General features: G+C 42.3%; 1 protein-coding gene across 4 annotated transcripts in view; it reads right to left on the bottom strand.

The window, feature by feature from the left end:
• The window catches only part of ELP2 (elongator acetyltransferase complex subunit 2), a 940,461-nt gene that overhangs the window by 151,101 nt on the left and 761,982 nt on the right, over positions 1-27,378 (bottom strand). For all 4 annotated transcript variants that reach the window (XM_085606785.1, XM_085606787.1, XM_085606786.1 and 1 more), the window contains 2 exons: positions 16,221-16,293; positions 13,170-13,362 (listed from right to left, as the gene is read on the bottom strand). In XM_085606785.1, coding sequence (XP_085462911.1) covers positions 13,170-13,362; positions 16,221-16,293 — 266 coding nt within the window. The remainder of the gene's footprint in view (positions 1-13,169; positions 13,363-16,220; positions 16,294-27,378) is intronic.

The following is a 27,378-nucleotide window of genomic DNA, read 5'->3' as shown; positions in this document are numbered from 1 at the left end:
TCCCTGCTCGGAGATTCCCAAGCAGAGATCCACCCACTGGACACCAAGGAGGGGGGGGGGGAGCAGCCCCGTGGGCAAGGACCTTTGTTCCCCCCAATTGTATTGTGGCACATTCACTCTTTCTGCTCCCCCCTGGGGGGCAGAGAGCGCACTAGGCAGCAGGTGTTTCTTTTTTTTAGGACATTCAGGGGTGGGGGCTGCCCAAGATGGGCATGCCAATGCCCCATTCCGCAAAATTCCAAAGACTTTCTGCCAGCACAAATATCCTACCACACAGCTTTTCCCTCGTTCTCACAATAAAAAATATACCTCACTTGTGTGAGATTTCAATGCAGAATCGCCTAAAAACGTATTGCGCTGTGCTATCCCTTCAATCCCTATGTTTTTGGCTCTTCACCGTCGCAGGCCCTTTGCCCACCCACACAAGTGAAGTATCATTTTACTTGGGAGACTCAGAGGAACGCTGAGTGTTAGGACATTTGTTCCAGCAGGTATGGTGATATTGCCTCCATCTGCCTCCTGGACAAGGCAGAAAGACTGTGGCAATTTTTGGGGGGGATAGACCCCACCCCTATATACAGAAAACAAATCCCTGGTGCCTAGTGTGCTCTCTACCATTGTAAACAAGCATTGGCATAGCCAATGGGTCTCGCTTTTGGGACCTTATAAGTATTTAGTTGGTGCAACAACATCAACTTTTGAATGGCTAAACACTTATAAGGTCCCAAAGGCGAGAACTATTAGCTATGCCAATGCTTGTTTTCAGCATTGCAAGGTCCAAGAACTGATTGCTTCAGTTTGATTGTTGTCCTTCTGCTGATTGCGCTGTGATTGTGGTACTGCTCTTATTTTTTCTTCTTCCCTGCCACCCTTGTTGAACCTTTTGCCTTCTGTAGCATAGATATGTTTTACTATGCCACACACACTTAAAAGAAGACCTTTTCTTCTTTGAAATGGAAGTTTATTATGACAACAGATGTTATCTGCTTTTATTATCACAACAGATGTTATATGCTTCCAAATGAATTTACACTAAGGCATGGGTGTAATTGCTGTATTTATGTGAAAGGATTTTTTGGCAAATGCCATTTTTTATTTTATTCATATTCACGCCTAGGGAGATTAACTGATTAACTGGCCATCGTACAATTAAGTGACATCGCGGAGCAGCAAACTTTCTTGTCTAGCCCCATAATAGGGTTTCACATCCAGGAGCCCGGGCCTCGAAGGAGCACAGCCCCCACCCTCTCTCAAAACCTGCCATCTACTTCCAGGGGGTATTTTGTTACCCAAACATATGTACCTGCTCGGGGGCTCTGAAGAGCACAAGCAGTGACATCGCCAATTGGACAGACTGCAGTATAAGTATCTGCACGCTTAATTCCATCCTTTAAGTTAGTCATCTGCTGACATGGGGACATTCCGGCCTTGGCCGTTCGTATAGCGCCCTCGAAAAAAAATAGAAATGTTTCTAAGCGCCTACACAGGGACATAGCTACCAAAAGTGGTTCCGGAGCCTACTGAACTTGGATAATTGCTGTATTTTGCTCTCCACCCAATGATAAGGGGTCCAATTCCCCATGTTTACACAAGCACCCATGACACCTTGGCTGCCCGTCCTGCGCTTACATGACAACCCATTTCAACCGCCTTCCCTTTACCAAATTCACAAGGCTAAAAGGCTGAGTAGAGGTCGAAGCTAATAGTTTACAGAAAGACCACTGCAGCAGGCGCTCAGCCCACAGCACAACGATGCCGCAACAGTGTCAATGGAGCCTGATGCCGGATTTTCCTGTTTACTTCACACACACTTCACAGGCTGGAGTGGTGTATAGGGCTTAGGGTGTGGGAGGAGCTGTGGTGGGTGCCAGAGATTACAAAGAGGGTACCATCACCACAGTAACCTTTCTCATACGCATGTCTTTACAACGAAATTCGTTGTAAAGACATGAGTGGAAAAGGTAACGCGTGGTAATGGGCCTGCATTGTAAAGATAGAGGTGCTTGGCTTCTGCTTATGCCCAGCAGCCGACCGTACTCCTATGTGGAGGTAGCTGGATGGCTGTATCCAAGCACATTCTTACATGAGGGTAACCTTAATCTAAGTTCTCAGTACCAAGCACAGAGCCTGGATCAGTGCTGTGGGACACTATACACCATTAGGCCAACCTCAAGATCATATGGGAGTATTTGCATAGGTTTACCTTATCAATCCTCCTTTTAACAAGGTAGACCCTGCTTACCTTGTCCACCAATTTGGCAAGAACTAAAGACATATATTCAGACTTGATCGTATTTTTGGAGCGTGACCAAATAAAACAGTAATAAAAGTATAACAAGCATTTGCAATGCATTAGGTCTCGCATTTACGCGAGTTTGAGCTATTGACATTGCAAATAACAATGCCTATTGGCATTGTCATTTACAATGCCAATAGCTTTAACTCGTGTAACTGCGAGACCTATTGCATTGCAAATGCTTGTTTTTATAGAGTTTTGTTTAGTGTCCCTGCTTAGTGCGTCCAGGCACATTTCATGTTTATAAAACACCAGAAATGTGCGTTTTATATGTTAAAGCAACCAATCTCTAAGTTAGCCGATATAGTTCGTGCAACGAAGTCAATTTTAGCTTCACATCGCAAACCTTTGAATTTCAAGTTCGATTGCGTTCTAGCTTTAGAGCAGGCGGGGTTTGCAAAAAAACACAGCCTTGCATATTTCTTATTGTACTATTATATGTCCACACACACACACACACACACTCACTTATAGCATTATTATCAATAATATGTTGCACTTTCAAAATGTTAATGTAACCCACGCGCTGAATTCCCTTTCATGCATTACAGGCCGGAATGAAGCCAGCACTCGCTCAGTTATAGAGGAGTCTGGGAGTACCGTAGAAGGAGTGTTTGCATTTAATGTAATTTCCCCTTCTGTTATAAAGAGCGGTAAACGGTAGAAGGGCGTCGTAGCGCCGAATCATTAAAGCAAGTCGAGAAACTTCCGCCCATATCCTGGAGTAGTGCTGCATCAGGCAGAAACTAAAAGTGCGCTCAGTTCTTCTGCCTGGCGGCTCCTGGGCATCCCTCTGGGGACACTACAGGGTTAATCCTGTGTGTAAACTGCTGGTCACAGGTCCGCTATTAACAAAAGAGCGTGAATTGAAGCGGCCGGATAGTACTTTGTATGGGTATGTGGGCGCTACTGAACAAATCAGAATAGTGGCGCAATACTTTGCATTACACTCGTTTGTTTTTGTTAGGAATGCGGCGCGTGCCCATATTATTGTAAAATGCTACCACGGGCCGCTATTTAAGAGCGCTCAGGTTGTCAACAATGCCCCCTTTATTCCAGAATACATGCGTTGAGCCCCGTGTCAAACCCTCGAAGTCCGGCCGGCCAGATATCGCGTGCCGGCGATGTATTAAAATTATATTATGCACACAGGACAGATCCGATGACACATATTAATGTCAACAGGATTACGGCTCAGTTCCAGTCAGTAAAACGATACTGCATAGTTTAACTACCCAGAGCAGACTAGGGAAAGTCACGTAGCAGAAAAGAACCAGCATGGAGGCACTGTGGCCCAAAACAAAGCAGCTGTCACACAACGGTGACTCGAGTGCCATGCTATGTGGGAAGTGCTCGGTGTCAGTGAAAACAAGCATTCGGCCGTAAAAGTAACGGCCGCGCGGCCATGAAAACAAAAGTAATAGCGATCGCGATCAAAGCGAAAGTGATCGCGATCGCTTGGACGGGAGCGTTGTGTGGCAAGCACGTGAGTGGTGCGCGCGCAGCAGTGATTGGCGGCTGCGCGCGTGCACGCTCACGTGCACTCAAGCTTTAGGCCACAGGCAGCACTTTAAAAATCCCAACTACAAAATGTCTCTCCGAGCCAGCGCATGTGCTGGGCTCAGCGAGACCTAAAAACACCAGACCTGGTCACAGATATTTTAAGACATGGGCAAAGTGGTCTCAGCTCTGGCCCAAGGCCTCGGAATTTCATGTGCCCCCTTATGGAGCCAGAACTGTTCTGCAGAGATTCTTGACCTGATGACATTGAATAATTTTTAAACAAACTGTTTTAAATACGATTTTCCTTCAATTTATTTTGAATTTAGGTGGTGTGAGAGGCTATTATGGACGTTTTTCAGAGAAATGCTGTGTTAGCTTTATGCAACATCCAAATTAAAAGATTCTTTAAGATCAAAACGGGACCTCACATATGAGAAATGTGAGTGTGTCACAGAGATTATTTGCAGTAATATTAGTGAGCATTATTGACGTCATAACTAGAATTCAACAATTGCTTTATTAACCTTCTTACTTTCTGAAATATGCTTGAAAATGCACCATTTGCCTGTTCTTTTTTCAAAATGTTCTCGCGGGGTGGAGAACCACTCCAAACTCCCCTTATGGCTGTCAGGCGCTCGCTCGCCACCGGCCTCTCCCCACAAACTTTTACACTTTCAAATGTCACCAGCCGCCACTGACTACTTCCCTAGCCCGGCCATATCCATGAAAGCTATCCATCAGTAAACTTATGCTGATAGAAGTTATGAGCCCCCTCCTGCTTTATCTGCAATGAATAAAACTCACTTTTTTTTAAATATCGAAGCTAAATGACCTTTAATACCAAATTATGGAACTTGCGATTTTTTGATAAATTCAAACGATGCATGATGCCAATATTACATCAAATTATGCACGTTCGTCGAACGTTAAATTACTCGTTTGCAGCATTGTGTATCTCCACCCCTTCCAACCCCTCCTTCCGTTTGTTTTTGCGTTTAGAAGGTGCAAACGTTAGATTTCAGGGGAGGGCTCTGGTTCTGGATGAAAAGGGTCGTGGGAGGGGCTGGTAGGCGGGTGCATTCTTGACACAACGACCCCTTCCCTTCATAAGCAGAGGAAGAGGCCGAGAGACTGACGGACGGACGTCTGGGGTACAGTGCAAACATTGCAGACTGCAGAAGCCAGGGGGAGGCGGACGACCGAGGCGAGGGAGAGAGAGAGAGGAGGCAGACCGACGCGACCGAGGTGCTGAGATGGGAGACTGGTGGTCAGACTATAGTCAAGGAGAGACCCCCTATTGGGAAGACTCAGACTGGGGTGAAGGAGAGACCCCCGATTGGTGAGTACCTGATTCTCTCAGACGTGCCTCCTACGGCGGCAGCACTGCCTGGAGCTTGTACACATGCCCCGGGATCGGTACTTGTTGTTCACATAGTATATATGCACCTCTTAATTGTTTCTAAGCGCTATCAATTGTTGGAGCTAAGGGAACACATCCTGGAGTTGTACTTGCTCATGCTTTATATACCTCCGTACTTCCATACTGTTTCTAAACACTATTAATTGTTGCAGCTAGAAGAGTCGAAGGTATGTAACCAAAAGTGACTTTCGTAAAATGTTGCCATGTGTGATGCAGAGGAGCTGGTTTGTGTTCTCTAAGACCCACCAGCTGCATTTATGCGCCAGGCCTTAATACTAATTCATGGTTGCTATTGATCCAGACACCGCCCACATATCGTAGCCGGTGGCCTATTAAATAGTGCACCGTGTACGTTATTGTCTGGTTGTACTGTGGTTTTCTATTGCATTCTGTTTTGTTGTGCCGTTACCTTGCTTTGTGCGTTATGTTATTTGTGTTGTTTATTTTAGATTTAAACAACTAACTGCTACATTTCCAGCCAATAGCAGCATTTACCGCTCTCTGGGATGACTTGCGCTGCTCCGGCTCTAATCTATTTAAGACACCAACCATTCAGCTCTGGTGTGACTCGGGCCCAGGAGACGAGTCTACAGACCGAGCGTGCAGTGAAACACTTTATTTTTAATATACCGGCGCTGGGCCCCAACCAGGCCTGGGCGGATGAGGCCTGCGTAGGCTTCGTGTATCCGCTTTACAACTTTGCACCTTTCCACGGACATCCGCCGGCACGCGGGCGCGGACACACTCACGAGCCGCGGTGTGGCGCACTTCTGAATTATCATTAATGTGCATATTGTTTTGCAGAAGTTATTAACCAAAATCCAGAAACATGTACCAAGGTCTAAAAATGTTTAAAATTACATTTACAATATACCGTTACAATATTAATGATGATTTTCCGGGTCATTTAATCAAGAACACTCTTTTTTGTAAATCACTCACTAAGCGAAAAAGGTCATTATCACAGCATGCCGACAGGCGCCCCACGCTGCAGACCTATAATTAACTCAGCAGGTCTTCCGGAGAGGAGTACTCAACGCGCAAATGCTGTTCATGTGAAGCGCGTTCACAGACAGCAATCACCACATCCCTGCGCGTGCCCCAGTCTGTCTCCCTTGAGAGGCATCTCGGCGACAATAGGTCTCGAGAGCGAGACCTAAAAAAGAATGAGTGCAGTTTCTGTATCTTTGTAACATTTACTAACAAACCCAAAAGCATAGAGGACAGCTGTCCCAATTTAGGAGAAAAAAATTTGTCTATATGACATTTTTGCCCTCATAAAATATCCATCGTCGGTTTTCATAATGCCGACACAACTATAATGCTGCTAAACACTTTTGGGCCATAATGACAAGCTGCACCAACCCTACCCCACCCCACAGATTCCAGAGCACACCCCAGGTCATTTTTTTATTAAATCACATCAATAACCAATATAAAAGTACAATGCCGGCCGGTGTCTCCTCTTGAGACGGGTTGAAGCGGCTTTCTCAGCGATACTGTTAATGTTTAGATACGTATGCGGTTTAACGCTTTTAAATAAGGAATCTCTAGACATATATTAAAAAGCAGTGTGTGAAGGCTTCCAGCACACTGAACAATCAAAAACATACGGAGTTTGTTAGGAATTGCCAGAAGTGGGCAGATTGCGCAATCATGCAGGATTACACAAGTGCAGTGAAGCAATAGCCAGGAGTTTATTAAACCGACGAGCACTCTACGGAAAGGTAAGCAGAGAGCACGCAGATAGGTCGCAAGGTGGTGCTCGTCGTTGTCTGTCTTCCCACTCCACAATAAAGCAAAATCTTGTTGTACATCCACACCCAAAGAAGGAACGCGACAGACAGGCTAAGGGCCAAGTGAGCCCCAATATTTCAGGAGAACTACAAGTTTACAAATAAATTGCAGCCGCAAGTGGCCACACGCCTCGTAACAACATCAGATTATTGCATTTCAACTAAGTGTACTGCAGGTTAGGATATACCAATTTTTTTTACATCCGTGTACGGTGTTTTACAAACCTAAGCTTGCAAAGTTATTTTAGTTTAGACGTGTTGGCTGACTGGGGCGGGGTAGGATTCACATGACAAGGGAAAACTGTGAAGCCACGAAAAAACGTAATTGCAATGACATGTTTCTCCTGCACCTGAGCAAAGAAGGTGGTGGTGTGCGTTAAATTAATAAGCACCCAAAGTGGGTGAAGGGTCGTTCTTTAGGCGAGCATCCTTCATAAATAACCGGGCAATACATATTATAAAAATGTAACATTTAGTACATTAGGCCTGTGTAAAACAAACTCAGTTTCGCCCATTGCTGGGGGAGATAGGTGATCAAATCAGTCCAGGGCAGTTTGGGGGCTGTGGGTTTTAGCGACTACGCCCTCTGGGACATTATTTTGAACGGCACACACACACACGTTTAGTTATACACCGGCGAGGCAAGAAACAGGCTTAAACAAGCATTGGCCGCGTGGCCGTGAAAGTGACACGGCCGCGCGCCCCGCGAAAGTGATCGCGGACGCGATCAAGCAGGGTGAGACACATGGCGACTGCGCGCGTGCACGCTCACGTGCACACAAGCTTTAGGCCACAGGCAGCACTTGGAAAACGCACATACAAAATGTCTCCGCCAGACCAGCGCATGCGCTGGATCAGGCGAGACCTAAAAAGGGGTCAGTTTTCACTGGAAAAATGTGATGTGTCCACGCTGCATCTTGGGCCGTTTCCTTTTGCGAGCACGAGGCCTACCCACACAAGTGAGGTACCATTTTTATTGAGAGACTTTGGGGAATGCGGGGTGCATGGAAGTTTGTGGATCCATGCAGATTCCAGAGCTTTCCATCACAGAAATATGAGGAAAATGTGTTTTTTTGACAATGTTTGAGGTTTGCAAGGGATTCTGGATAACAGAACCTGGTGAGAGCCACACAAGTTACCCCATTCTGGATTCGCCTTGGCATCTAGTTTTTTTTTTAAATGTACAGGTATGCTATGTTTTCCGAAGTGCCAAGCTGAGCTAAGGTCCAAAATTCACAGCTAGGCACACTGAGAAAAAGAGTCAGTTTTCACTAGAAAACTGTGATATGTCGATGTTGCGTTTCAGGCCGTTTCCTGTCACAGGCACTAGGCCTACCCAAGCAAGTGAGGTACCATTTTTATCGGGAGACTTAGGGGAACATAGAATTGCAGAACAAATGTTATTACCTATTGACTTGCTATGCATTTCTGCCTTCCAAATGTAAGACAAAGTGTAAAAAAGTAGTCACTTTGAAAAATGTCCTATAATTCACATGCTAGTATGGATACCCACAATTTCGCAGATGTGCAAATAACTACTGCTTATAAACTATATATTTTGTTCCCATTTCGGAAATACATAGGTGTCACCTAATTTTCACTTTTTATATTTTACCAAATAAATTGCTATATACCTGGTACACAAAGAAAAACCATTGCAAGACGCAGCTCAGTTATTGGCTCTGGACTCCTCAGGTTCTTGGTGAACCTACATATATATCCCCACAACCAGAAGGGTCCAGCGGATGCAACGGTATATTGCTTTAAAAAAATCTGTCATACTTAGAAGTTGTCACAGGTGAAAACGTTGCCACAAATGGCTGTTTTTTAAACTCATTTTCAATATTTCTCTGTTAGTTTCTATAAAAAACTTGGAAGGATCTACACAAATGAAGATGGTGATTTCAGCACCACAAACCCTTTGTTGATACCATTTGCAGGGAAAAAAAACAGACACTTTCCACCTCCCAAAAAACAAATGTAGCAGTATTTTGGCTAATTTTTGGGTCCCCTCCAGGGAATCCATAAACCCTGGCTACCTTTAAATTCCTCATGATGAAGGGCACAAATTTGGCATAGATACCATATCTTGACAAAAGTTACAGGGGCCTAAACGCGAACTTCCCCAAATAGCCAAAAAAAGGCTTAGCACAGGGGAAGAAAAGGCCTAGCAGCGAAAGGGTTAAACATTCAATGCATTAATAAGAAATGCTGTGACAACGGTTCTTGTAAGTGCAAGAAATGTCCACTGGGCCAGCGGACATCTCAAAATGTGGTGGACAAATACTCCTTTGGAGTGACTGAGTAAATACTTGTCTGCCAAACTCTAAATCAGGCCCAAAGTCTTGACTTAATTTTAATGTCTGAATCTCCACCCTCCAGCCACAGGAATGCAGATGACACACACTACTATCTGGAGAGGCTCTACTCATCCTCCATCTTGTGCCATGTCAAACGAGAGGTGCCCAAAATGGATTCCACTTTGCTTTACAATTAATATTCTGTGCCAATCTTGAAGACATCCGGTCCAGAATTTGCAAAATCTCCTTTCAAAGTTTGCACATAACCATTTTTGTAAGCTTTCAACCCTTGAGCTGATCAAATGTTTTTGCTGAAGCGGTGGTCTAACAGTAGCCTATGACTGTACAGACTGTCCCCAATTATAGCACCTATCAGACTAATCATATATAACCCTATCTTCACATGCAAATAATGTTGCTTCTGTCTAGAGTCCTGCATCCTTAAATTGTAAGCTGTCTCAAAAAACGTCCTCTATATTCATAAAATCTGGCATGAAAAATTGACCTAAATCTGATCGTTGCTTCTCCTTTTACCTTTCAAATGACCCGCTTCTCTTTTTCTCATCTTCAGCATGCTTGTTTTTGTTCTCTGAGCACAACCATCTTTAAGTCACTTGCATGATCGCCTTAATCTTCATTACTGTATTGCTGCAATTTGGCACAACTCATTTCAAAGGTCACAATCTCTATTTTTTTTTAAGCCACATCTTTGCAACCTAATAATATCACACCTCCACTAGCTCATCTATTTATCACCAAATTTCAGAACGAACCCACATACCAGACCCACTCATGCCACTAAGGAACACACCTAACTCCTATTAATTTATTCTACAACAAAGAAACTTTAGAGAAAGCATGGAATAGTTTGTTTGAGCTCACAAGACTAACCCCAGTAACCCATAACACTGGACTACCACTAATCATGGTTTTCGGAGCAGCGTGCTGCCTGGTGTAAAGCACTTCAATGCCACCTCCTAAGTGGTAGTAAGCGCTATATAAATGCATTTACAATTAATCTTCAATTCCATCTGCTCACAGCATTAAGGAACTAGGTTCTTTTTAAACATATTGGCTTTCAAAGCAAGAAGTATGCCTTTTATGATGGGTAACAGTCATCCATGGGGCAGGGTTTGAGGAGACAATACAAGTGGTCTGTTATACATCAGAAATATTTTTATACCATGTGGCCTACCGGAAAGGAATAATGGCTGAGATTTGACTTTTTACAGGCTAAGACAGACAATAATGTTCCACTGTTATGTGCATTTGTAAAGTATACTGTCTCATCTGTGCCCGGACAAAGAACTAGGTGCTTTTTGTATTTTTAATTAGCCTAAGAAGAAATGCTAACAGTGCCTGTCTCCGGGCTAGGACATAGACACACAATTGTGTTCTCTGACACAAAGACATTTCACCAGCCTCCACTATTAGCCTACGAAAAAAATCTAGACAGTCTCAGGCTCCTTGCTTGGGCATGTAACTGTGTCTGTGGCCTCAGAAAAGAGCCAGACTCTAAATCCAAGCAGTGTCTGGCTCATAGCAGGGGCATGTACACATTGCTTTTTCCTGTCATCAAAGGAGTTACAAGCTGTCTGAAATGAATCAGGAAACGGAGATGGGAATGGAAAGACTTAAGAAAAATCCCAGTCCCTTCCCTTCAATCCCCGTCTTCTGTGCGATTACGTCTGTTGGTGGGTTGACAGGGGTAGATGAGAAGAGCTGTACTTCTACACTCTCCCTCTTACCTCTTCCCCACCAACAAAACAAATAGATCAAGCTGTTGGGCATGACCAAGAAGGAGCTGGGAGGGAGAGAGAGTTATATATGAGGGCATCCTGGCGACAGGAATGAGGAATTGGAGATGAGGAGGTAATTTAAAATGTGAGTGAAGAGGTGAACAGCCGTTAGTACGCGGCTATTACACCACATTCCATTACAACGCAAGCGTAACAACGAATGCGCAGTAACAACGCGTAGCCTTTACTACGCATGTTATTACATTGCATGCACTGTTATGATGCAAGCGTTGTAATGCGATCCACATCGTTGTGAGGAAACTGAGGCTTTCCGTTTCCTCACAACGACGTGCACTGATTACTGCCCCTCTGACGACGCTGGAAGGAGAAGAGAGGAACCACGAGGAGAGAGAGGTAAGAGGGGCTGTGTAGTTTTTAAGGGTTTAGGGTAGGAGGTGGGTTGTGCAGGGGGTAGTCTTTTAGGATTAAGGGTAGTGTTGTAGTGTTTAAGGAGTAGTGTTTTTGGGTTAAGGGTAGTGTTGGGGTCGTGCAGGGTAGTGTTTGGGTGTAGGGACAGGACTGGTGGTCGGGGGAGGGTCGTGCAGGGAGTAGTGTTTTAGGGTAGTGTTTTGCTGTTTGGGTAGTGTAGGGTAGTGTTTTAGGGTTTAGGGTAGTGTCTGGGGTGTCGTGCAGGGTAGTGTTTGGGTGTAGGGACAGGACTGGGGGTCGGGGAGGGTCGTGCAAGGTGGTAGTGTTTTAGGGTAGTGATGTGGTTTGTGTAGTGTAAGGTAGCGTTTTAGGGTTTAGTGTAGTGTCTGGGGTGTCATGTAGGGTAGTCTTAGTGTAGGGACTGGGGGAAGAAGGAGGGTAGTGCAGGGGGTAGTGTTTTCGGGTAGTGTTATTTTTGTAGTGTAGAGTAGTGTTAAGGGTTTAGAGTAGTGTTGGGTGTGTCGTGCAGGGTAGTGTTTGAGTGTAGAGACTGGAATGGGGGAAGGGGGAGGGTCGTGCAGGGGGTAGTGTTTTAGTGTTTAGGGTAGTGTTGTGTTTTTTGTGTAGTATAAGGTAGTCTTTTAGGGTTTAGGGCAGTGTTGGGGGCCATGCAGGGTAGTGTTTGCATGTAGGGACAGGATTAGGGGAAGGGGGAGGGTCGTGCTGGGGGAAATATTTGAGGGGCTAGGGTAGTGTTTTTTTTTTGTAACTTATTTTTATTGCCATTTTTATATTAGACACATTGTACATCATATAGATCTTTCAGATAGTTATAACAGATAGTACATTCAATAGTGGTACACATCAGCTGCATATATCAGTGATACGTCATCGGAAAACATGACCCACGTACAGACTTGATATGAGGTGTATACCCCGGTGTCTCAGGTTCCAGATATGGCACATAAACTAGGGTAAAACAAAGGCCTAAACTAGGGGGTGGGGAGGCATGAACAGGCACAACCAATGATATCGGCGAGGGGAGGGGCTAGGGTAGTGTTGTGGAGTATTTGTTATGTAGGGTAGTGTTAATGGATGTAGAAATTAGTGTAGTGTTGGGGGTTATTTAAATAAAAATGCGTTGTAAAAGTATGCAGGGAATTGGGATCTGTTGAAAAGACATTTTATATGCATTTCAAAGCACTTGCAAGTAATGCTATGCGTTATAAAAAAATGCGTTGTAATGGTACTTGCGAACTAAAAACAACGTTGTAAAAGTATGGGTTGTTTTAGTTTGCGAAGTATTGACATATATTCGAGTGAAGACTGTGTGGAATTGCTATTGTGACTTCTGAAAAAGGTAGGGATAGCTCACTCCCTTTCTGACTAGATGCTAAGCTCAATTGGTCTGTATGTGTATTCACAAAACCTTAGCTTTACAAACTACACCTTAACAAAAGAATAATTGCATTCATTTAAAGACAAACACTTTAAGGTACAGTTCTGAGTGAAAACAATAGCAAAGTAGTCTGAGCATCAAAAAAGATTTAAAAGATGAGCTAAATCTTGTCGCAAGAATAGATATGTTCAAAGAATGTCAATGTAACAACAAACTAAATGTACAATCATACCACAATGCAGCTTACCTTGTGCTGTAATAAACAGACAGACAAAACTTGTACATACCTATTTCGGATGAGCCTTCATCTTGCTGCTTCCACAGAGACCAGTTCCTATCTCGTGAAACTGCGATTAAGTATCGGTTATCAGGAGAAAATGCCATCTGAGTCACAGTCAGGTTGTGGAAAGACAAAGTCTGCAGCTGCTTCCAAGACACTGTGCTCCATAAAATAATGCCGGCATGCTCTCTTCTGGAGGCCTGTAAGGGCAAGACATAACATAATATTATGCTCTTTTCCCTTTGAATGTCTGTGGCCAGATGGAGAATGTCATGCTTTCATCTGATATGGCATATGTTATTAGTGTGGTACATATGTTATTGTATAATATGCAGCAAATTGCTATTATAGCTTGTAGAGGGCCAGAGCCAAGAAAAATATTTCCCAAGGAGTACATTTTCAGATTTAATAAGAATTGTTTTCAACATTTAAAGACATTAAATAAGTCCTGACCTCAGTTTCAAAAGCATATTTCATTGCAGGATTTTGCCCTTCAAAATTGATGTACCTTTTAGTGGGAATACAGAATGACATAAAAAATAAATGGTAGCATTTTGTGAGAACTCTTTAATCAAATTACACCTAAAGAAAAAAATATTTAAATCACTTACCTTCGTGGCAATTAAACTGATGGCCTATGGATTCCCCTGCTTCTACTAGACTCATGTGACTTCAGAATGTGTGCGACACCACAATACAGTTTGCGGATCATTAGTCAGTGTATGCATACCACTTGCACCACCACCAAAAGAGCTCTATGGCTTCCACTTAGTTCTTTTCTTTTCATCTACACCTAGGGTAATGGCGAAAAAAGAAAAGAAGGTGGCAGGCCACATTCTTGAAGGGGTGGACTATGAACCTCCAGTCACTATGTAAGACTTATTATTGTATCCCACACCTTCCTTCCTAAAGGCTTAAGAATAAAAAACATAGTTGTGTCAAGGGGTTGTAGGCAACCCATTAGCTATTCAGCTAGAAAACAACTACTTTATGAATCAGGATCAGTGATAGACTTAGGTGGACTGGTGTATCACCAATGGCCAATGCCACCACTCTCGCTTCAAAAACAGGTGGTGGCTTTGAAATACATTACAGCTATATAGTCTTGCCCATCCATGAGATGGAATGAGGTAGTTGATAGGAATCCAAGGGGCCCTGTTCTTTATGCGTATACTAGTTGACAATGTGTATCCTCTGTGTCTCTTCCTTATTTGCAAGCAGATACCTTAAAGAGTTATGTATTTTTACTGTGGTGGTACTCCTTGTTTTTCAAACATGGCCCCTGAGCATGGAAATCAATGATTTGGTTCTCTTGTCAAAGTGCAACTGATGGACAGTCCCTGGTAGGAGGGATTCGAAAGGCTATGGGTTACTACAGTAGGGGGTGACAGGCTTGAAAGCCCCCAGAAAAAGGCTCTTGTTATCTCTGTGGATTCCCAAAAAAACATACATCTTTTTGACCTCTGATGGTTCAGTGCCTTGTGGAACAACATACGATCTTACCTTATCTACAGCGCAGAGGTGTCCACTTAGCACTGGTTCAGGAGATGCATTTGAACTGGGCTCAAGATTTTAAACTTTCAAAACAGTGGAGGAGTCAATTATATTTTAGCTTTTACTCCACCTACACTTGTGCAATGAGTAAAGCTGTGGGTCCCTGTTTCAGAAGATCTTGGACTGAACTGACGAGGAGAGTTGATAAGCCCAGGGTGAGGAATACCTTCACAGCAAACCCTTCACCGTACTCTTCATGTAAGCTCCAAAAATTCTCCCTAGTTTTAATAGAATTAGTGGGAAGCATAGTCAGCATGCCACTACGTAATGTGCAGGGTCATAACTTGGTCAGTAAGATGGGGGGTGTGGGTATGAGGGGGTTGAGCTTCAAATTTCCCGACAATCACACTGGCATATAATGTTAAAATATGTTATAGGACAAGCAGGGCGCATGAGAGGGGCTTAAGAGGAAGTGGGAAGGCAGAGGAATGCGGATTGGTAGGAGTACTGAGAGAAACAATATGTTGTTAAATAATCAAAAAAATGTAGGGCTTTTAAAAACAGAGATGAGAGAGAGTGAGTGTGTGTGTTTTGTCAGAGTGTGCATGCAAAAATCCCAGGTGAAATCCGACAGACACCTCACCATACCCGACTGAAAGTACAAGTACCCAACTATTCATCAGAAAATACATTTATTAGGGAGGAGTAACACCCCCAAACACCCCCCTGAAGGTATGCCTCTTATGATGGGAACTTTAATTAATTGTGCTGCTGATGCTTTACCAGATAGGTCCATCTCCCTCTAAAGGCACAATCCAGAAATGGGGACCCAGATAATCATAGGAAGCGACTTCTTCATTAGGGGGTATGCAACGTGTGGTATGATGTACATCCACTGACCTTTAAATACTCGTATGAAGAGGTGCTAAACTATGAAAGTGAACTTTTAATTGGTTATCACACAATAGATTACTATAAGGTGGTGCAGTTGGATTCATTCATTTATAATAGGTTGATGATAGTAACCATACTTTACTTACACCACGCAATTAAGTATGCTTATGAAATTGTAATTGTAGGTAACAACTTAATGTTTTACAAAGCATAGAATTAAAGATGTACTAATTACAACTACAGACTTTGAGTCCCAATATGAAAGTGCAGTGTAGCATTCTTGAACGGCTCTACACTGTTTAAAGCAAAGTTGTTGACTATGGTTGTGGTTTACTAGCTTTGAAAGTACACAGAAACTAGGGAGGCAGTACTGGTTGCAATATGTACAGACTGTTTTTGATCAACACACTGAAGTGTAGAAACATGGGGTTATTAGGGCTATTTACTTAATCAAAGTTAGGGGATGCTGGTGAAATATTGCTCTTTGTTCCGATCAAGTTTTAAGAAGATGAGATTAAACTTGTTTTATGATGTCTGGTGAAGGTAGTGCTTTGCTACTCCTTGAGTAGCATGCGTACGGCTTGCTTGCACCAGCATATCTTTCTTCTATAGAAATGTATCTCAACATATGATTTCTTCATCAGGGGACCACTACTTCATACTTGCTTACCTTGCATGCTGAAGCCACCAGGGTCCCTGCAATGTTGCTGGCCACACAGAAGATTTCAAAACCGTGTCCATACCTAGACAGTTATTGAAAAGGAAATAAGCCAAACTGTAATGTAATTTTTGCTCAAGAACATGCTAAGATCATCATTTTGAGGGGAGTTAGTAAATTAATTGTATATTCTCTATATAACGATTAAAATAATACAGTATCATTAGTAAACTGTTCACATTTTTAACCAGAAAACTAAGAACACGGCACATTAGAGACTTATTACAATAACTGTGCTCACAGGAATTCGTAACAAACCAAGTCCAACCTAAAGTTTCAGCATCTTAAAAAAATGCATAACTGTTAGGTTAACAGGCAATCACTCAATTGAAGAACATAGGAAAATTTGAAGTAATTCCCGATTGTAGTCACTGCATTCTCTTATCCAGCGTTTGTGATATTACCAGATATTTTGCTTTAAACTTTTTTTCCGTGAGTTTGCATTTAAAGATTCTGTTTTACTAAAGCCATTGGGCACAACTGTACCAATGCATTTGTAATGAGGTAACACCACTTTATTTTAACCAACTAAAACATGTTCAGTTTGTGATGTTTAGTTTAACGCTACCAATCGTTTACCCTTACAACACTTTTAACCTAGTGTCTTCATATTTAATTTATTTAGCTTTTTATATCCGTGACAGAAATTAATTGTGTACACTAACCAAACATACTACGCAATACAGCAACATGTGTTTTCTTTGTGTGTATGATTGTTCCCATTACCAGTTCTTTGGGATCTCCCTAAGACATGGCAACCTATGTGTTTACCTAACGAATCAGATGGTAATAATATGGCAAAATACGTAGAACTGCTATTAAACTATCACTGCATGGAAAACCAAGAGGCAGGGCGAACGTCAGAATGAAGCATATGCTCGCATGAACTCAAAAGCGACACTTTTGAAACGCTGTTCAACTGATGCCTTTCCACTTGCCAGAAACTAATCCAGCATTGAATTGTCAGTGCACACCTACAAGCAAGTCCCTTTGAAATTGTGAGATACAACAGAGGAAAGCCATAACCCCTGACCTAACTCAGGTGAGATTAGAATTTGGCATAAACAACAAAACATTGGGGAGGATGTACGCAACCATTAAGCAATGGTACAGACTTGAAACAAAACAAAGCAGAATCAGAATTGCATAAAGCTTTGTGGGAGGAACTAAAGAAGGAAAAAAAGTCTCCCTATAATCAATTTTTACAAAAAGCTTTGTTAGCAACCTGTACAGGAGAGCTTTGGAACACCAACTTGTCGTACTCATCCTTCAAACCAGCCATAAATAAATAAGCAAAACTCCACTTCTGCAAGTAGATAAAGATATCTTCAGCAAGAGAAGGCACGCCTGGATGGTAATCACTAATTATGAGACCCATACCCCAGCACCATACTTAAATATTACATTCTTGGTCCACCTTAAGCTCCAACTGATGGCCCTGCGATTAGGGAAATTACCGTTTATCGGGGATCAGCCAACATGGGTCCACAAAGGGCCAATAGAGTGCAGACTATGTGGCAGTAACAAAGAGGACTTCATTCATTTAGTCAGTATATGCCCCAAACTTTCAAAAGCATGTGTCACTTTATTAAAAAATGCAATGAACACCAGAAGAATAAGGACGTGCAGATCAACCATCATAGCTGGGTTGGATCCAACTGATACCTTAATGAACGGTCAACTGATAAAGTTCCTCACCTCACATGAGCAAGCATTAAAAACTCAATCTCCAGTCACTGCCCAGTAATGTGTACCGGGAGGGTTGGATCAAGAGAGAGGCCATATGCTAAGTTAGAACCATGTCTGGAAATTATCTTTTTACCGTCACAGTGGAACAAGGACTAATTATTGCTTTGATCTATTAATTGTTTATTATATAATCTGGTACATAATTATTATTAATTGACTTATTAATAGCGTATTATACATCTTTGTACATACTTGAATATTAATAAGTGACAACACAAGGCTTTTTGTGGTTTTAAGCAATTTTACAAAGATTTTACTGTTGACTTCTTTTAAACAGGGGAAAAATTCTACTGGTTTTAATTAACTAAAAAAATAAACATTTGATTTGATTTTCATAACCCCTGACAGGGATGTCTTCCATATTGAACTATCAGAATATGCTTCAAGGTTGTTTAATGGAACATGGGATCTTTGTTTCCCTGGATGTGGCTGTTCTAAAGATAAGCAAAATAAACCACGGTGTGCTCAAACTTCTAAATTCTGATGGTTTGCCTTCCACATTGACCCGTTATCGTGGTCGGCATCAAGCTTCTGGCACTAGTTATAAACCATGGCATTTCTTTCTTCTCTATATATAGCAAACTATAATATGTATAGTATTTATGTCTTCCAAGTACTTTTGTTTTCTTAATGTTGTGTATGTTTTTTTTATACTTTTTTTGATAGTTAGATATACTTTCCATTGCATGAAGTTGTTGTCAGTATCTAATGTATTTAGTAGGGCCATTTTTGTAGAGCATTATTAACCTTTGAATAAAACATTCTGTTTATCAGGTCACAATAGGTCTCGAACCTCAATCAGACATCATTAAACAAATAAACATTTTTGAATGAGTACTGTTGTTGATAGTTCGAGAACCAGGACTGTGTTAAGAGAACAGTTTCTCCCTGCACTGGACGGTCTCTTTAAAAAGCCATTGCTTGTGATTTGTTTTGCTGCGAAGGGTTACATGTTAGATTAGCTTGAAGCTTGCACAAGGTTTAAGGGAATGGCATGCTCTTGAACATAGTCTTTTGACGGCTGGTTTAAGACACAGACATGGGGAGATGTAATGAGGACTGTGAACTGTTGGACTCTTTCAGTGAAAATAAGTAAAGAATTTCCAAGATTAACAAAGAAAAAAGAAGGTATTGTCCGTTTTTACGTGAAACACAAGAATATACAGAATGAATCGATGTTTAAGCTTATTATAGAACTAATGGTCCAGAACAAAGGAGAAAACAGCATGGTGTTACTAACCTTTAGGGGGGTGGCTATTCCTCGACTATAGACCATATTTTAATTTCTAAATATAGCTTGGCAACAGTAGATTCCTTTAGAGTTGAACCCAGCTTCTTTAGTGATCACCAACCGTTACTGCTAGTCTTAAATATTGAGAACCAACAGGTGAATTCAGCTTTTTGGATTTACTATCAGGTGGTGCGTTAGGGTATGCGCCTCTTGACATGGAGGCTTAGACCACCAAGCTCTCAGGGGTGGGGTGTTGGGAGAGTAAAGTGCGGTCGCCCGGGTCCGGGCGGTGGCGTCGGGCAATCATCTTATCCACTGGAGCCCTTGTGTTGGGCCTGGACCAGGTGTCCAAAAGGATGTCGGTTAGGGCTATATTAAACGGCAGCAGGGGCTCCGAAGAGCTCGCTGCCGGTTGAAGAGCCTCTGTCAGGAGGTTAGTCCAGACCGCCACCGTAGGAAGCTCGGGGTTCAGAGCCTCGTCCGTCCTACGCAACACCACTGCATAAGATTCTCCCTCCTCCGTAGCCACGGTAGGAGGAGACAACATGCCATGGTCTGGTGAGGTATCCAGACCACTGGCTTCCCCCAGTTCTTCTCTCCAGTCCAGTTCGTAGACCAACTGGCCAGTCAAAGGGTATCCAGACCCCTCTCAGTCCTCCTCACCCTCCTCTGGTTGCCAATCTGGCCTGAAAGGACCAGGGAAGAACAGCAGCATAAAAGTACCCATCGGGGTCAGATCCAGCATCAGTCGACGCCAGTCTGGCTCCGTGTCTACATCGCGGTGGATGCCGGGGTCGAAGCTGGCTGGGGACACAACCGGAGTTGGCTCCGCCGGGGGAGGTGTAGTCAGGTCGACCGGTTCCAATCCGGATCCTAATCCAAGGGGACCCTGCGGTGCCGGGGCAGAAGCCGCCAGCATCGAAGGCCATGGACCGCCAGCCGAGTCCGCAGGGCCCGAAGGTGCGCCAGCAGAGGCAGGCTGCCCAAAGATGGCATGCATCGCTTCGTAGAAACTCCAAAGCTGGGCACGGGTCACATCATGTCCCGGGAAACCCGGAGTCGACCCAGCGGGTTCTGCACGCGGAGCACCACCTGTATACCTCGTTGCGGCGGCCGACGGACGGGGAGAAATCGCAGAGCGACGATGCTTCTTCGACTTCTTCTTGTGCTTCGACTCCGGGGGAGTGAGAACACTTGGAAGAAGATTGGTGGTGGTGGTGGCTCCGCGACTGGTCCCTCAACCTCCCCGGGACATTGAGCGGAGCGGACTGCCGGGCCTCGAGAAGCTTTCGGGACCGCTCCCGCAAAGACTTCGGATTCTTCGTCCGGCAGTCGGAACATGACTTGGACTCATGGTCGGGTTCCAAACAGAACAGGCGCACGCAGTGCGGCTCCGTCACCGACATTAACCATCGGCAGGAACTGCAAACCTTGAAACCAGGCATCCCTGATGTGCACCAGGAGCCGAAGACTCAAACACGTCGTCAACAAAAGTCAGCAAAAAGTCAGTCAAAAAGTGACTGTAGGTACCGCTCTCTCCAGATCTGCGCTGGCTGGCGCAGACAAAGAAAGAACTGACGTCAGCGCACGAGGGTGGCGTCTAAGTAGCTACTGCAACATCATCCAGGTAACCACGACGCCAACGATGAACGCGGAGCCGACCGACGCCACCTTTCGACGAGCAGGGGTACTGCTGATAAAAAATTCTGTGGATCCAGTCTGACGCCTGGGGGTAATTCTAAGATAAGGAATCTATAACTAATTGTCTCTTTCAGATGGTCAGTGTACCACAAGGTTCAGCGTTACAAGGGGCATATGACAAGGGTGCGTTGTTGCATCCATTCAATTTTCATTGTATATAAATGGGGTGGATGAGAGCTTACGTAAGCTGCCAGCAGATCCATCTAACATTGGCAATCGCTCAACCCCAATACTTTTGTATGCTAATGACGCAGTACTAATATCGAGGAAGGCAAATGGCTTGCAACATTTAATTGACGGATTGGCAACATTTATGGAGGGAAAGGACCTGAAACTAAATTTAACAAAAACCTAGGTTATGACTTGCGGTTCGGGAAAAGCCAGGGAAAAATGCCCATTATGTTAATGGTCACGCATTAGCGGAAGTAAAGAGTTTTTCCTATCTGTGGCTTACATTTTCCAACTCAGGTTTGTGGAATTCACATTTGAAAATTGGAGGATTGAAATTTATCAGAATCTTGGATGCAATTTTTAGATTTGCATCTAAAATCGGAAGTAAACCCATTAGGGAAATGCTACAACTATATAAAAGTAAATGTGTCAAAAGCGTAGTATATGGGGATGCCTTTTGGGGCATGTCTAATTGTAAGGCATTACAAATACTGGAGAATCAGTTCTTATGCAGATTATTGGCAGTACCCAGTTCAACTTCATCTTATATTGTTCATAATGAACTAGCCCCTCCCTATATTGAAGATTCCATTATCTGTGCACTTCCTATATTGGCATAGCATTTGAACCAAAGATGGAACTAAGTTTACTAAAATATAATTAAAGACTGTCATGCCCTGGATTGTAGAGACAATATCCCTTGGATTAAACACGTGAAAAGCCTTTAAAATATAATAGGAAATAACTTCTCCCTGGATGACTCTGCAAGTATTTTATACTATAGTAAAAAATAAATAAAAATGCTTCAATTGGACAATAGAGCAAAATGTTATTTGATTTGGGCAATAGAGACGCAACAGGGGAATCCAGTGAGAATACTAAAGGAACAGTGCAAATATATATTGGAAATAAATTGTGCAATGAAATGTCAAATTATGTATTATTTGTAACCAACACACAGGAAAGGTTTTACGTTACACGGATTAGATTTGAAACACTACATTACATAGTAGCATTTCCAAAAATTGCTGAGTGGAAAAAGGTTTTACCCAAATGTACTTGTAATGGAATAACTGCTCAATCTACTCAGCACTTTTTGTTGTTTTGTATTTTTTACCAGGATATAAGGAAACGTTTTTTAAAACCGTTACTTAAAATACATAGATTGTTTCATTTTAAGGAAAGTTTTAAATATTTATTCAATTTAGATACTATGTAATTATGTTTTGCAGTCTCAACATTTATTACCTTGGATATTAAGTGAAGGAAAGTGTATGCCTATTTAGAAAATGTATATATCACAAACAGGTTTAAAAATGATTATCAGGAACAGGGGCTTCTGGAGAAGGTTGAGCAGTTGGAGAATAACTCTCGAAAAAACAATCTGAGGATACTTAACGTTCCGGAAGGAAAAGAAAGGGAGGACCTAAAAACATATGTAGTAGCTCTCATAAAAGCAGCAGTTCAGGTGGAGGAGAGTGAGCTGGAAATTGCCAAAGACATTCAAAGAATACATAGGGATCCCTTTAAAAGAGCCCCGGGGAGAACAAAGGCAAGGAAGATCTTGATTAACTTCCATACGTATGCTCTTAAAGAAAAAATATTGATAGCTGCACTAAAACTTAAAACCCTGATTTTTCTTTTGAAATACGATCAGATCTATCACGAGCCACATTAGATAGACAGTGGGAACTTGGGAGGCGTATGGATGATTTTAAAAAAGTGGGGGCAACTGTACATTTCAAATTCCCAGCCTCTCTACGAGTTATGTTTAATAACAAAATGTATATGGTTAGGAGCAAAAGAGAGGCAGAGGACTTGCTAGGAAGCATTAAGGGGGGAAGTGGAGCTGGAGGGAACAGAGGAGGAAGCTAGTCAAAAAAAGAAAAGATGATAGGTTCTTAGGTACTCGTATTGAATATGTACTATAGGCACACATATAGGAGGCGATTCGCTCTCTCTTTTTTCTTTGCTAGGAGTTAGGCACTTTCTTACACTTAAAGAGATTTATTGAGACTTGGCGAGACGGGGGGGGGGGGGGGGCAATGGAGCAAAAGTCTAACTTGGACTAACACCATGTCCAAGAGGAAGAAGCAGGGGTGGGTTTTCCATGGGAGGGTGGGGGAGGGAAGGGTGTCACAGGGTGGGGAGCATATGGGAAAAAAAAAAAATAAAATCCTCAAAACACCTCAGTATTAGTCCTTATATTTAGAATTGCATTATCAAAGATATGTCCATACAGATATTAACTTGGAATATTAATGGGTTACGGGTGAAGGGTCGAAGGGCCAGGCTAATCCAATATCTAAAAGACTCCCCAGTGCAAATATTGATCCTACAAGAAACACGCATATTGAAAAAGGAGTGTCTAGATATCTTTGGAAAATTAAGATGGGTACAACAAGTTTTTTGTACAGATCAGGGTGGGAATACCAGGGGGGTGGCCATAATAGTAAAAAAACAGACAAAGGTTTGGGTAACACGTACAAAAACAGACAAAGGGGGCAGTTGGATTATTGCAGAAGCTAAAATTGATGATAGATCATTGACGCTAGTAGGCTATTATGGCCCAAATCATGATGATTGTGAACCATTGACAAACATATTCTCTAATCTCCTGGATTTCACTGGTCCGATAATTATGGGAGGTGATTTCAATGTTGTGCTAGATTTAAAATTGGATAAATCAAGTAAAACTAGAACCATACCAACCCCAAATTCATGTGCACTATTAAAACTATTTTGATTGGGGTCTTAGAGAAGATATTTTAGACATTGAATATAAGGCGGCTCATTTATCAGATCACTCTGCGGTACTTTTAACTCTAAAAAACAGCAGTGAGTGTAAAGAGATCAGGAGGATCGAACTATACTAATAGATAACGAAGCATTGGAAAAGCTTAAAGCTGACGTTAGAGATTTCATAGAGATTAATATAGGCTCGGCATCAAACGGAATAGTGTGGGACAGTCTAAAGGCCTTTATAAGGGGCAAAATCCCCAGTATAAAGATCCATAGGAATAGGAAATACAGAAGAGAAATTTCCCAACTAGAGGAAGAGATGAAAAACATAGAACTAGAAATAAGAAGATCTGAATCAGAGGAGAAAAGAGGAGCTTGGTAAGCAGCTACTATTTAAGAAGAATCAATTATCAGAGATTCTCCAATTAAGAGTTAAAAAATGGTGGGAGACCAGTAAGCTGGCACACTTTGAGTATGGTGAGGGGGCGGGAAAACTTTTAGCCTGGAAAGTCAAGACAGAACAGAACAGGAATAGGATTAAGGAGATCAAAGAAGAACGGTCTGGAGTCATACTAAGTAGGGAGACGGAGATAAGAGAGACTTTCAAAAGACTTCTTTAGTGACCTATACACAGAAGAAAAAGAGGATATTGTAGGAACTGAGGTAGAGGATTGGCTTAACAAATCTATTAGTCCTATAGATAATAGTCAACAGAATATTCTAAATCAAGCAATTAGTAAGGAGGGAGTAGTTAAAGTAATTCAATCCAGTAAAGGAGGTAGAGCGGCAGGGCCAGATCGCATCCCAACAGAGATGTTCAAGATCTTAGTCGATGAGATATCCCCACTCTTAACATCAGTGATAAATGAGATATTAGATCAGGGAATACAATTACCAAAATCGTGGAATGAGGCGACAATTACCCTTATTTTGAAACCGGGTAAAAATCCTGTATCCTGTGAGTCTTATAGACCAATATCACTTTTAAGATCAGATTATAAACTTTTTACTAAAATGTTATCTGACAGGGTAGCCAAAATTGTGGGGTATATTATACATGAAGACCAGAGAGGTTTTGTAAGAGGGAGATATCTACATGAGCTCTCTTATGAGCTTGTTGGGGCTATCGATTTTGCAACTTGCCTTAGTACACCGTTAGCTATAACAACATTGGACGCCTCTAAGGCATTCGATAAGGTCCGATGGTCTTACCTGTTCTCTGTATTAAAAAGTTTTAATTTGGATGATAATTTCTGTCAGGCTATAAAGCTAATATACAAAGATCCAGTTGCAAGAGTATTAGTTAATGGCAGATTATCTTCGTCCTTCAAGATCCTTAGAGGCACAAGACAGGGTTGCCCCCTTTCCCCTCTTTTATTTAATTTATATATGGAACCCTTGGCCTTTAGAATTAGACATTCAATTGACATTCCACCATTTTGTCAGGGTAACTGAGTTAAAAAAGTTGTATTATATGCTGACGACCTCATGGTATACTCGTCCAATCTAGATGCTGCTTTACCTATTATTTTTTGTATAGCGACAGATTTTGGAAGAATATCGGGGTATTTTGTAAACGAACTTAAGACTGAAGCTATGATATGGAACCAGGTCAGCTGTAATCCATTAGTTAAAAAGGAGATACGATATCTTGGTCTTAGAATAGTCCAGGATATTAATCAAATTGCTGAAACAAATTTAAGAAGAGTGTTCAAAGAGATAGCTCAATTAATGAAAAACTGGACGTGTCTCCCATTAAATATTCTAGGGAGAGTCAGCCTGGTAAAAATGAGTATCCTGCTGAAAATCACTTTTATATTTAATTTTTTAACAAAGCTACCATACACAGTTTCCAGCAAGCAATCAATTCTTTTATTTGGGCTAACAAAGGGATTAGGATTTCTTGGAAGAAGCTACGCAGAAGAAGGGAGAAGGGGGGTCTATCTCTACCCGACAATCAGCTGTGTGCGTGGGCCTTCCAATTAAAAAACTCCAGAGTGCTTATAAAGACCCCTGATAGATCTGTAATAGGCTCAATGTTCTCAGCCATGCTAAAAGAGCAAAAAATAAAACCCAATGGCTTTCTTTTTAAATTTGGAGATCCTAGATTCTTCAAAAAAGTTAAATTGAAGGTACTGCAGTCGATGGCATCAATGTGGTACCATATACGACGCATGCTGAATATAGATTATTATTCTCATTCTGCCCCGATTTGGGATTCCCCAGGGAAACCCGAGTGTCTTAATGATAAATTGGCATTATCAATCAGAGAAGCCAACTTAAATATCTGGGGAGGTCTGTCTAGAGATGGACATTTGTTACCTTGGTATGACTTAAATGGTTTGATGACGGGCTCCCTCTCAAAATTTAAGTACCTTCAATTAAAAAGTTGGACGCAAAGCAGGGCATCGTTATTGGGTACTAGTAACATCCTGGAAGACCAACTGATAAGTAAGCCACCGGAAAGTAAAGAAGTATCTCTTTGGTATTGGTACCTTCAAGACAGCATGGATGGATAATTCACTTTGGCGGAGTAGCTGTGGGGAAAGCACTTGCCTGGTGACCAGTTGCAGAACATTTGGCAAGTATCTATGCACACTCTTTACAACACAGTTAAACCCGCTTTTTTAAGAAGAAACCACCTTTTCTCACTTCATAGGGCTTACATATTACCAGAGAAACAATCTAAGATGGGGAAAGGAAGCCGAACCAGTTGTACGAAATGTGGGTTGGAAAAGGCAACCGATGTCCACATGTTCTTCCTATGTCCAGAAATCAGTGAGTTCTGGAGCAAAGTAGAAACAACCATGACATGTATTTTGGGTCGGCTAATAAAGGTAAGCCTTTCTCTGGTTATCTTTGGGGTGGATGATGAGCTAACACGAACCCCTAGAGATTTGTTGTTTTACGCTGTATTACTGGCCAGAAGGGAAATCTGTCGTAAATGGGTGAGCAACATAACTCCACAGCACTCGGATTGGTTGGAATCCCTAATATATATGTCTAGAATGGATCTTTCAGGGAAAATGTCCAAAAAGAAAGCTATCTGGAAACCATTAATTGTTTGGCTGGAAGGTGAATGAAGTAATGGTTGAGGTTATATTTATGATACTAGTATTAGCTCACGTCCAATGATTACACCGGCTAACACTCCTGCACTGCTGCAGGGTCTTCACTGCTTTTTCGGAAAATAAAGCAGTGCCGGTATAATACCGGGTGTGAGACACAGCCGCAGAAAGGTTGGTGTTTATTGGAGTATGCCCGTTGGTGGTTGGTAACCCTAACAAACGATAAGGGCAGAAAAAATTGACATTTTTCTCTTTTCCTGAGGTGAATGAGGACAAAAAAATAAAAAAAATAAAAATGATTATCCTATATCTCTGTATGTTATATTGGGCCTCATGTAGGTAGCCAAATACCGGTCGGTAACGGCCGATTTTCGGTAAATATGCCGTTACCGACCGGTATTCAGACAAGTGAGATGTAGGAGTCCCAAAACCAATTTTCGGTAAATAT

This window comes from Triturus cristatus, chromosome 5_2 (assembly GCF_964204655.1).
Source record: "Triturus cristatus chromosome 5_2, aTriCri1.1, whole genome shotgun sequence".
NCBI lineage: Eukaryota > Metazoa > Chordata > Amphibia > Caudata > Salamandridae > Triturus > Triturus cristatus.
The sequence above is the reverse complement of the archived record's forward strand: the minus strand, read 5'-3'. Positions and strand labels throughout refer to the sequence as shown.